The 12918-nt window shown below is 29.0% G+C and overlaps 1 protein-coding gene across 2 annotated transcripts; it reads left to right on the top strand.

Moving 5' to 3' along the window:
- Positions 1-7751: 7751 nt before the first annotated feature.
- LOC114747096 (cell division control protein 2 homolog C) lies at positions 7752-12675 on the top strand. 2 transcript variants are annotated; one of them, XM_028935384.1, is made up of 5 exons: positions 7752-7847; positions 10867-11531; positions 11665-11734; positions 11957-12095; positions 12373-12675. In XM_028935384.1, the coding sequence occupies exons 2-5, from the start codon at positions 10889-10891 to the stop codon at positions 12463-12465; spliced, it is 945 nt and encodes a 314-aa protein (XP_028791217.1). In that variant the 5' UTR covers positions 7752-7847; positions 10867-10888; the 3' UTR covers positions 12466-12675. The 2 variants fall into 2 exon arrangements, with proteins under 2 accessions (XP_028791217.1, XP_028791218.1); XM_028935385.1 differs by having other exon boundaries at positions 7829-7847; positions 10870-11531.
- Positions 12676-12918: the final 243 nt, after the last annotated feature.

Genomic DNA, 12918 nt, shown 5'->3' with positions numbered 1-12918 from the left:
CATAGGATTTTAAGTAAAATCAATTTTCTTAATATTTGTCACACTCTTAAAAAACTTTTTTAATTGATATAAGTCATGCATGCGCAAAATAAGTAATGCTTAAATGTGACTTTATATTTTTTTTTTCTCTTTCAAAGTTTCATTTAATATGCATAAAGTTGAAAAAAAAAAATCAAAATTAAGGCAGATTTAATGAGTTAAGGTCATCTCTACTTCAAATCTCAAAATGTCAGTTTCTATATGTAAGTCAATTGTAGGAAAAAATTTTGCTTTTAAACATAAGTCAATTGCAGGGTAAATAATGATTTTTTCATTTTTACTCATATTTAGTATAATAAAGAAAATAGGTGAGAGAATATGTACATTATTTCTTTTCAATACCCTTTTGTTAATACGAGAAAATGGACAAATTTTTATCAATTCAATGCACTCTTTTAGTCTTATTTATAAGGTACTTTTAATATATTTTACATAGATAAAAAAATTTTAAATTATATTAAATCTTTATTAAAATATAACAACTTTTTAATTTTATCTATATTTAATATATACACATTTCAAAAAAATAACTATTCACACCATAATAAATGAAAAACAATATAGTAGTATATTTATAGTAAAAATTTAATGAAGTGACTAATAAATAGAACTAAGAAAAATCTTCTCTTAGTGTTCTATAAATAGGATTAGAGTATAATTACTTAGCATGCTAATAAATTTCCCCCAGTAATTTCACTTATTGCTTTCATCATAAATTCTTCATTAATTAGGACTACATGTTTTTTTTTCCCGGCTAATTGTAAGGACTACATGGTCACTGGCAAGTGCTCATTTTTAATGCGGGAGATGGAAGGAATGCTCATTACGAATTCCACCGGCTAAATTAAAACTAGACAATTTAGATTTAAGGAAGAATTAGAGAGAAGAAAAAATAGAAAATGATATCTATGAAAGAAGATCATAAAATTAAAATTCTTTTAAAGGACTAAATATTAAAATATAAATTTAAAAATTATATTGTTCCTATTCAAATCTCCTACATTTTTTTTCCTTATGCTGCCTCCTGCATTTTATTTTTAAACTAATGCCAATTAATAAATTCTACTAAATTTAACATGGTTTCTCTCAAAATTTATAACCTAAGTAAAAATCAATTAAAACAATACGTAAATATTGTTCATGTAAAAATAACTTTTTATTTTCTTTATAAAAAATTAAAATTTTATTTTCAAAATCATCACAGGCTTTAATTTTGAAAGTAAAAATCATATAATTCTACTAAAATTTAGATTATTATATCATTATTATATAAACAACTTTAAAAAAAATCAAAGAAAATGATTTTTTTAAATTTCTTAACATTACATGAATTTTTTTATTATATAGTTAGGTGGCCTTTGTTAAATGATTTTGAGGAGGGGTCTTATAAAACTATAATAAGTTATCTGAATTCTTTAAATTCCTTAAAATTACATGAATCTTTTTATTTTTAAATATGATATAAATCTCTTTGAAAATAAAAAATATATTATACAAATTTTCTTTGAATTTTAAAATCATGTATATATATGATAAATGATATAATAATCTAAATTTTAATTAAATTATATAATTTTTATTTTCAATTAAAATATGTGAAGGTTTTAAAAATAAAATTTTAATTTTTTATAAAGAAAATAAAACTTTAATTTTTACATGAATTAAAAATGTTTACATATTTATTAAATTGATTTTTACGCACGTTGTAAACTTTGAGAGAAATCAGATTTAATTTAGTAAAATTTATTAATTTGAATTAGTTTTAAAAATAAAATGTAGGAGGTTTGGATAGGGATAATATGGTACTTTTAACTTTATCTTTGAATATTTAGTCTTTTTAAATAATTTTAATTTTTATGACGTTCTCCTATAAATAACACTCCTTATTGGTCATTCTCTCTAATTCTCCCTAGATTTAATATCATTGTATTGTGGTTTTTATATTTTTTTTATTCTATTATATGTATAATATGATTTTTTTTCCATTTTTTATCATCCAATTAGACTTCATTATAATAATAAGCAAGCAGTGTTCAACTGCATTACAATGAGCATTAAATCTGAATCTTAGTAAAGATTCAGTTTTTCATGCATAAAAATAATTTTTTAAAATAATATTTTTTTTCAAAATAGACCGGAGAGGCAACATTGCATGGGTAAGAATTTTGGGGGAAAAATAGTGGAAAGATCCGAAAAGGAAATCATTGGACCATGTGTAAAATTTCACCTGATTTCAGGTTAAGATATATTCCTCCGATCTTTAAGAAAATTAGGTAAGTTAGTTAATTATAAAAAATATAACATGTTTTTCCTAAAATACCATAATTATTTTTTCTAATATCTTTCCTCTTTCTTTTACTTGATTATGGTTGAAAAATATCATAGAGATAATTTTAAAAAAATAATAAATATAAAAAATAGATCTTATATTTAATATCAAAATTAATTTAATAATTAAGTCCTATTATATTAAGGAAATATAAAACATGAAAAGGAAACACAATCCAGAACAAGCTCCGTTGCTCATGGTCCATGAAAGCTACCTTTTCCGCTCTACCGACGGTGCGCGTATAGTATTGGGCTGTTATTGTCAAGCAAGTCTTATCTTGTTTCAATTACTTTGCGTGTGTAACCTGGGTTCAGCTGGCGAAGGGGTGAGACATATGATCAAGTTGGTATGTGTTCGATCCCTAAGAAGTACCACTTTATTGTGGTTCCAGTCGCAGTGCTTGGGGAGGCAATCTAGCTCCTAGGTGCCTAGGTAAACGCCTGAGGGTAATTGACGGCTTGTCCTGTCTAACATTGGTATGACTCAGGAGGAAGGGAGATTTTGCCCTGCCCTTGGATCGTGGGTGAGCCCAACCCCTTTCTAAAAATTTCTTTACCAAAAAAAAAAAACTTTGCGTGTGTAATTTGAATCATTAATTAATTTATATTTTTATATAATTATCTTGTATACAACTTATGAATTAAAATATATCAAAATCACTCATTTGTCGTTTTAGAATTTAATAAGTATTTTTTTGTTATTTTCTTTTTAATAATTCAAGCATGTTTGGGTCCATTTAAGGTGACTTTTTTAATGTTATTGTTTAAATTCAAATATTCAATTATATTTAAAACGAATCGAGATTTTTATACTTATTTTAACATGAATTTAATTTTAAATATAAGATGTTAATTCACTTTGTCTTTTATAATTTTTATTTTCTCCAAACTAATTTATTAAATTTATATACTAATATATAATCTAGAGGCATTTTTAACTAATTCTCCTATCTTGTTTCAATTACTTTGCGTGTGTAATTTGAATCATTAATTAATCTATATTTTTGTATAATTATACAACTCATGAATTAAAATCTATCAAAATCACTGGTTTGTCATTTTAAAATTTAAGAAGTATTTTTTTGTTATTTTCTTTTTAATAAATTCAAGCATGTTGGGTCCATTTAAGGTGACTTTTTTTAATATCATTGTTTAAATTAATATGCATTATATTTAAAAAGAATTGAGATTTTTATACTTAGTTTAACATGAATTTAGTTTTAAATATAAGATGTTAATTCACTTTGTCGTTTATAATTTTTATTTTCTCCAACTAATTTATTAAATCTATATACTATATATAATCTAGAGGTACTATATACTCCTTCTGGTCCTATTCTCAACTAATTCTCCTGTCTTATTTCAATTACTTTGCGTGTGTATTTGAATCATTAATTAATCTATATTTTTGTATAATTATCTTGTATACATTTCATGAATTAAAATCTATCAAAATCACTCATTTGTCATTTTAAAAATTAAGAAGTATTTATTTTTTTTGTTATTTTCTTGTTAATCAATTCAAGCATGTTGGGTCCATTTAAGGTGACTTTTTTAATGTCATTGTTTAAATTCAAATATTCAATTATATTTAAAAAGAATTGAGATTTTTATACTTAGTTTAACATGAATTTAATTTTAAATATAAGATGTTAATTCACTTTGTCTTTTATAATTTTTATTTTTTCCAAACTAATTTATTAAATTTATATACTAATATATAATCTAGAGGCATTCTTAACTAATTCTCCTATCTTGTTTCAATTACTTTGCGTGTGTAATTTGAATCATTAATTAATCTATATTTTTGTATAATTATATTTTATACAACTCATGAATTAAAATCTATCAAAATCACTCATTTGTCATTTTAAAATTTAAGAAGTATTTTTTTTGTTGTTTTCTTTTTAATAAATTCAAGCATGTTGGGTCCATTTAAGGTGACTTTTTTAATGTCATTGTTTAAATTCAAATATTCAATTATATTTAAAAAGAATTGAGATTTTTATACTTAGTTTAACATGAATTTAATTTTAAATATAAGATGTTAATTCCCTTTGTCTTTTATAATTTTTATTTTTTCCAAACTAATTTATTAAGTTTATATACTAATATATAATCTAGAGGCATTCTTAACTAATTCTCCTATCTTGTTTCAATTACTTTGCTTGTGTAATTTGAATAATTAATTAATCTATATTTTTGTATAATTATCTTTTATACAACCCATGAATTAAAATCTATCAAAATCACTGATTTGTCATTTTAAAATTTAAGAAGTATTTTTTTTGTTATTTTCTTTTTAATAAATTCAAGCATGTTGGGTCCATTTAAGGTGACTTTTTTAATATCATTGTTTAAATTTAAATATTCAATTATATTTAAAAAGAATTGATATTTTTATACTTAGTTTAACATGAATTTAGTTTTAAATATAAGATGTTAATTCACTTTGTCTTTTATAATTTTTATTTTCTCCAAACTAATTTATTAAATCTATATACTAATATATAATCTACAGGTAGTATATACTCCTTCTAGTCCTATTCTCAACTAATTCTCCTGTCTTGTTTCAATTACTTTGCGTGTGTATTTGAATCATTAATTAATCTATATTTTTGTATAATTATCTTGTATACAGCTCATGAATTAAAATCTATCAAAATCACTCATTTGTCATTTTAAAAATTAAGAAGTATTTCTTTGTTATTTTCTTGTTAATCAATTCAAGCATGTTGGGTCCATTTAAGGTGACTTTTTTAATGTCATTGTTTAAATTCAAATATTCAATTATATTTAAAAAGAATTGAGATTTTTATACTTAGTTTAACATGAATTTAGTTTTAAATATAAGTTGTTAATTCACTTTGTCTTTTATAATTTTTATTTTTTCCAAATCTAATTTATTAAATTTATAAACTAATATATACTCCAGAATAGAGGTGGTAATGCGGGCTGGCAGTGCGGATACGGGTCAGCCCGCGGCGGTGCCAGCCCAAAGTGGTGCAGGCTGGCGTTTTGCCTGCCCGAGGCCACCTCAATATTCTTTTTTTAAAAATAAAAACTATTATTATTATTGTAAATTGAGCTTAATTTGAAATGTTAAAATTAGGTTTCGAATCTTGAATTTGAATAGTGAATTATAATAAAATAAAATGAAGATTAATTTATAATTTAAGAAGATATTTTTAAAAACTAATATATTTTTTATAAATAATGAATTTAACTAGTTTTCTTATTCAAAGTAATTTAGTTTTCTTATCCAAATTAATTAAGTAAATATTTTATGTATAAATGTATAAGTATCACATGTTTATTTAATTTTATAAAAGCTTTTATAGTGACGCAACAAATAAATGAAAAATAAAAGATGAACGATGATCTTCGTATAGCTACACACAGAATCACAAATATATAAAGTGTTTAATTACTTATGCAATGATATGAAAGAAGCAATATTTAATTATTCATATAGAATTTGATGGTCAAGATATTTTAACTACATTAGGAATTATATGAAAAATTAGCCCGCACCTTGGCGGGCTGGCAGGCTGGGCCTGCGTATTACCGGCTCTAATCCAGAGGCAGTATATATTCCTTCTCATCGAGCATTCTCAACTAATTTTCCTATCTTGTTTCAATTACTTTGCATATGTAATTTGAATAATTAATTAATCTATATTTTTGTATAATTATCTTGTATACAACTCATGAATTAAAATCTCAAAATCACTAATTTGTCATTTTAAAATTTAATAAGTATTTTTTATTATTTTCTTTTTAATAAATTTAAGCATATTGGGTCCACTTTAAGGTGACTTTTTTAATATCATTATTTAGATCCAAATATTCAATTATATTTAAAAAGAATTGAGATTTTTAGACTTATGATCCGTTTGGTATGAAAGATAGGAGGAGGGATTTTAATCATTTTCATTTGGTTGGCAAGATAAAAATTTTAGGAGAGGAGGGAAATTTTTTTAATATTTTCCCTTCCCTTCCCTCCCCTCCAAAATTGGGAGAATTTGAAGGAAAATGATAATATTTTGGCTTGTATTGACTAATATGCCCATATTATTTTCTAATAATCCTATGTTACCCTTCATTACCGAATTGTATATAATTTGGCATATTTATGGATTCAAATTCAATCATGCCTCTCTTCCTTCATTTATATGCTATCAAATATAAAAAAAAAGTTGCTATCGAATATATTTTAATTTCTAAATACAAATCAAGCATTTAAAACAAAAACATACAAATAAGTCATCTATATCGTCTTTGGAGAAGTTATTTGACTACTCGTATCAACAGCACAGAGAAAAATGAAAGCAAAAAAAAAAAAAAACTCAGATTAGACATATTTACTTCATTAGATTAGATTCTGGATATAAATATAATTATATAGTTATTGGATATATAGTAGTTATTAATTATGCATTATCATAATATTTATTTAATTTTTCTAATTATAAAAAGTTGATCTCATACATTAAATATTATTTATAATTATATTTTATTAATTACTCTATAAAGTTTGCAAAAATCAACTTAAATAATATAAGCGTAGAGTTGTCCATACAAAAATATTTTGCTTTCTCTTCCTTTCTAAACCAAACAAAGTAATATTAAAATTCCTCCCCTCCCCTCCGTTTATATTAATCCAAACAGAATAATATTAAAATCCCTTCCCTTCCTTTCATCTCCTTTCCCAGTTCCCTTCCATTAAAATTTCTCCCCTCTCATTTCTCTATTGAGCCAAACATACCCTTAGTTTAACATGAATTTAGTTTTAAATAGAAGTGTTAATTTATTTTGTCTTTTATAATTTTTATTTCTCCAAACTAATTTATTAAATTTATACACTAATATATAATTTAGAGGCAGTATATACTCCCTCTGATCTGGGCATTCTCAACTAATTCTCCTATACCAAGGAATAGAAGTTATAGCATTCAGTTTGTTCGAAATTGATAATTTTTATCAAGTTTACTCTCAACTTAAATGCTTGAAATAGAAAAACACAAAATTCAATGAACTTATAAACACAAACCTTTAATTAATAATAAGGAAAAATTAAAAAATAAAAATTAATCAGTTAGTTAATGACTTATATTTGGAATTGGAAAAAAAAAGAAGAATTTATATTTGGAACCAAAAATTACTTCTATAAGATATTCTATAATAAGCAACATTTTGCAAATAACCCGTATGCCCTAGTTGCCATTTCCGGTTGACTCGGTTGGGTTTAGCTTTCCCCTTTATGAGCAGAGCCGTTTGAGTGTGACGTGGAAAATTTGAAATCCCTCGGCGCGTCCATGGCCTCTTGAAACTTTGAATCTTTTATATATGCTCTCACAGTCACCATTCCTCTCTTCTTCATTGATAAATCCTCCAATGCACGTTTCGAGGCTCTCTCCTCTTTCCCATTGATTTCTCACCCGGCGTTTTGCCCTCTTCGTTTCCTCCGATATACCCCGGTGAGTAACATCGACGGTTTCTTGTTTTAATTTTATTCGTTTATTGCTTACTCATTGTTTTTTTCGTAGGTAGATCTGTGTTTCTTATTATTTCGTGCGGTCAGTTTCCTCTACCTCCTGTACTTTATACCAGATTTCAAGTATAGCAGGGGAAAACAATTTTTACTGCGGTTGTTGAGAGAGAGTTATGAATTATGATCCCTGTTATAGGTGTTTTCAAAGGATTGACCCCAAAAGAGATAGATTCAAATATCAATGTGGTGAATTGAATTTTCCATAGTGAGCATTTGATCTGTTGAGATTTTAATTTGATTGATGCTACAACCGAATTGACCCGTGCTTACTGTACTTTATACCAGATTTCAAGTATTGCAGGGGAAAAATTTTTTTACTGCGGTTGAGAGAGGGTTACGAATTATGATCTTTGCTAATAGAATGGGTGAATTAGGGAACTATTTTGTGATCCTTGTTATAGTTGGTGTTTTCGAACGATTGAACCCGAAAGAGATAGATTCAAACATCAATGTGGTGAAATGAATTTGCCGTAGTGAGCATTTGATCTATTGAGATTTTAATTTGATTGATGCTACATCCGAATTGACCCTTGATTTTACTATGAGAAAGAAAACCATTTCCATTTCTTACATACCAACTTCAGATTGAGTTTGAATTGCTAACGTGAAGTTTTTGGTTTTGCTATCATATTACAGTCACTTCTTTATTGCCATCATTAGCACGCAAAATGAAATGCGATGTATTTTCCCCTTTTTGGTTCCTGGTGGTAAAATGTAATTGACTTTTATTCTCACTTATATAATTATCAATATGTCATCATGACTTTATACATCTTTTATGGTGATCCTCTAGTTCCCACAGTCTGTTTGCCACGCTTTTGTGACATTATTAGTTTTTGCGTTAATTTTGTTTTTCTTGAACCAAATTTTGCATTTAGACAGTGCTTTAACAGCAATAGTTTTATGCTAAGAGTGACAGATTGAGATAGAATCAAGAATATGAACCTCTGGGACTATCTCAATTGTTCCTCATGGAGTTTGGATTCGTAAAACTTGAAGGTCTTTGGCTATTTTATTTCAACTTCATAGTTGTGTTCAAAAATTTGTCTCAACTATAAAACAGAGCCTTGCCTGCATACTGATGCCGGCATATTCTGCACATATGTTTTAAATATCTGTTTTCTTCATTTATTTATTTTTGTTTGTGAATTTTCTCTGCATGATAGAGGTAGTTTTTGTGAATTCTAGCCTTATTTGTTAGATTATTCAAGTTTTCTTCTGATGCAGAGTGGACAAGTTTTCAACAAAAGTTGCTAATTTTCATTAACTACGCTTATGCAGTTGCTAAGCCTGAATTGGCTTAACAGTTCTAGTGATATTTACGCTTAGGCATTTTGAAACATTTAATTTAAGTTGGTAATTTATTCATCTTTCTTTCTTTCTTTTTTTTTCATCGGCATTTTTTAGATGTCCATTACAAAGATTCCGTTTTTGCTCCGTTAGGAGGGATTGTTACAAAGATTCTTTGATACAAATTATATCTTGGGCAGAAAATTAATCTATTTCACATCATATCACATATTTCTCAGCTTTCGCATATTTGAACCCGGACTTAAAAGGTGGGGCAGAGTACAAAATATATAATGCACAAAATATAGATATCTTAGATAAAGGGAAAAAAATATTTTAAAGAAAAAGAGAAAAATTCTTTCAAGAGAGGTTTTTTGGATTAAGGTGCATCATATTCCAAAGTATTTTTCTGAGTAAATCGAGCAATTTAAAATATTTTGTAGTACTTTAGTATCTTGGAATTTTTTTTAAGTGCGTTTAGCATTTTAAAATATTTTTAGATACATCTAGCGCTCAAAAAATTTTTCGGTACATCTAGCATCAATGTAAAAAAAAAAATACTTTAGGATATCTGATACATATAAAAAAAATCATTGTATTAGATATATTACAAAATATTTTGGGGTATTGAATCTATTTAAAAAAAATATTTCTGATACTGAATATACCTTAATCTTTTTTTTTTTCTTTTCTAAGTTTACTATGGCTGATGATTATAAATAGGGGAAATCCTAAAAAAGTGATAGTTGAATTTTAAAATTATAAATCAGTATTAATTATTATATTTATAAAAAAAATGACTATGTTTAAAAAGCAAATGACAACATATTTTCATAGTAATTTTTTATTTGAAAATTTGAAATTTAACAATTTTTTTTTGAGATTTTCCCTTATATATATTTATATGCGTGTGTGAATTTTTTTAAAATAAATATATCTACGGTCTCACGTTTCTCTAAGCAGGGCAACTTGATTGGAGTGATACACCAAAAAAAAAAAAGTTCAAAGTTTTTTGAAATCACTGGAGGCGCGGCAAAACGACACAAATCTACGTTTGCCCGTTGCCTGACAACTTTTCTCTCTCCATTATTTGCTGTCTGTTATTTTGCCCTAATCTCCGATCGCAGTCGTCGCTCTGATCAATCCTCTAATTGATCGAATCCTCTTACTTAGACTTCTTGCATCTGAGGTGACTTGCATTATCGTCTTTTCTGTTTTCGTACTGTTCTCTTTCCTTTTCAAAAATCATGGGTATGTTCTTTGCTTGAACTTGAGCCAGTTGTATTGGACTGATCTTTTCAATTTGCTGTTCCTTTAGACTTCCTATTTGATTAGTTTGCCATTTACTTGAAAAAAAATTCTTGCAAAGTAATTGATCGAACTCTTTCTTCTGGTGCCTTCTCCAGCTAAACAAGGATAAAATTGGTAACGTAAAGCAGGTGATTATCGGCCGTTACCAGCACTAACTCTGTCTTAGTGTCTTTTTAATTTCGTTGATTCCGTGGTAATTTGATTCTTGGGATTTGGTAAGATGGTGATTAGTTAGATATTGTGTAATTTAGAATTTAGAGTTAGAATCAAGGAGAATTCTTTATATGAGAGGCTGTTAAATATTTGATTCAATGAATCTTGATTGACATTTTGTTGATAAATAGTAGGAGGAGCTGATTTCTGCCAATGGAGAAATACGAGAAGTTGGAGAAGGTCGGAGAAGGGACTTATGGGAAGGTATACAAGGCAAAGGAGAAGGCCACTGGGCAACTGGTGGCTCTGAAGAAGACGCGTCTGGAAATGGACGAGGAGGGAATCCCTCCTACTGCTCTTCGAGAAATCTCCCTCCTTCAGATGCTTTCACAGTCCCTCTACATTGTCCGCCTGCTCTGTGTCGAGCACGTCGACAAGGCTTCAAAAACTGTGGCTGCTGGTTGCCAGCCCAGCACCAAGCCCCTCCTCTACCTGGTCTTTGAGTACCTGGATACTGACCTTAAGAAGTACATTGATTCTCACCGCAAGGGTCCCAACCCCAGGCCTCTTGCTCCTTCACTCATTCAGAGCTTCCTTTTCCAGCTGTGCAAGGGAGTTGCCCACTGCCATAGCCACGGCGTCCTCCACCGTGACCTCAAACCCCAGAATCTTCTTCTCGACCAGCAGAAGGGAATTCTCAAGATTGCTGACCTTGGGCTTGGAAGAGCCTTCACTGTCCCTCTCAAGAGCTACACGCATGAGATTGTCACCCTTTGGTATAGAGCGCCTGAGGTTCTGCTGGGATCCACTCACTACTCCACTGGCGTTGACATGTGGTCCGTTGGATGCATTTTTGGTGCGTGGATTGCTAATTCGCTATACACATCTTTTATTTTACCTCTGCCAACAGATGTTTAATTCGCCATTATTTCTTAATCGCCAATTTGTTAGTTTTTATAGCTTTTGGCTGACTTAATTTTGTTCTGTAGCTGAAATGGTGAGAAGGCAAGCCCTGTTTCCTGGGGATTCTGAGTTCCAACAGCTCCTTAATATATTCAGGTTGGAAATCGCTCTACTAATGCCGTACTTTTCAGACCTGGAGCATGTGACAAAGCAGAAAATTTTTTGTTTTTACTTTTTACAATTCTTTTTCTAATGGCCAGTATTGTATTTATTGCAATTTGTCACGCCTTTCTCTGATAATCATTTCATCAAGGTTGATTCCTACTTCCCAAAATTCAACTTCAACGTTGACCTCATTTTTATTTGTGGTCGTTGAAGGTTGTTGGGTACTCCAAATGAGGAGCAATGGCCAGGAGTTACTTCTTTGAGGGACTGGCATGTCTACCCCCGGTGGGAACCACAAAACTTGGCACGAGCTGTTCCGTCTCTGGGACCTGAAGGAGTAGATCTTCTTTCGGTTAGTGTTTTTGTTTCAACTACCAAGTTTTGACTGTTGCATCCTATGCCTTTTAGGAACAAAATATTATAACAAAATAAGTTACTATCAGTCAACGAGAAATTTGCAGTCTCGATTTTGTTGTTTTGGATGAACACCAATATCCGGAGGCAATGATACGTGTACTAAAAAATCTATTTTTATTGTCAAGCATTTACACATTTGAATTCAAGCATGCCATTTTATTCAGATACATTATGGGACTAATTGAATTGAATGTGATATTGGCGTCCTGCAGAAAATGCTCAAGTATAACCCTGCTGAGAGAATCTCTGCAAAGGCAGCACTTGATCATCCCTACTTTGACGGCCTGGACAAGTCTCAATTCTAACCACGTGCTCATCCACTAGTCACAAGTTCGTGTGCAGATGTCTCCGTTTGCTATGTTATGGGGGTAGTTACCAGAAAATTTCTCATGCTGTGCCTAAGGATCTCTTGAATCAATTAGGTGAAATCGTTTGTCATCATCTTGGTGATCTGGCTGGACAATTCAATGCAACTTTCCTTGAGGCTTAGTCTTTACGAGCCATCACTCTGGTTGAGAGGGATTTGAGAAATCTTGTTTACCTTCAAGATTGTATTATTTGCTTTAGCTTATAGTTATGTATAACCCCGCTATTAACCATGTGAATGCTTTGTCATTCTCTCTGTCTTGCCTTTTGTTGTCAATAATGACTTAGGCTAATTCATCAGAAACACATGAAAGTGCCAAACTATTCCAGTCACTTGACATGAGATTAGAGATCTTATAAAAAATGGTTTATTAGGCAGACACTATAAAATA

Source organism: Neltuma alba, unplaced genomic scaffold (assembly GCF_004799145.2).
Source record: "Neltuma alba isolate B1F8T4 unplaced genomic scaffold, ASM479914v2 tig00005199_pilon, whole genome shotgun sequence".
NCBI lineage: Eukaryota > Viridiplantae > Streptophyta > Magnoliopsida > Fabales > Fabaceae > Neltuma > Neltuma alba.
Note: the sequence above shows the minus strand (reverse complement) of the source record. Positions and strands in the feature narration are given on the sequence as shown.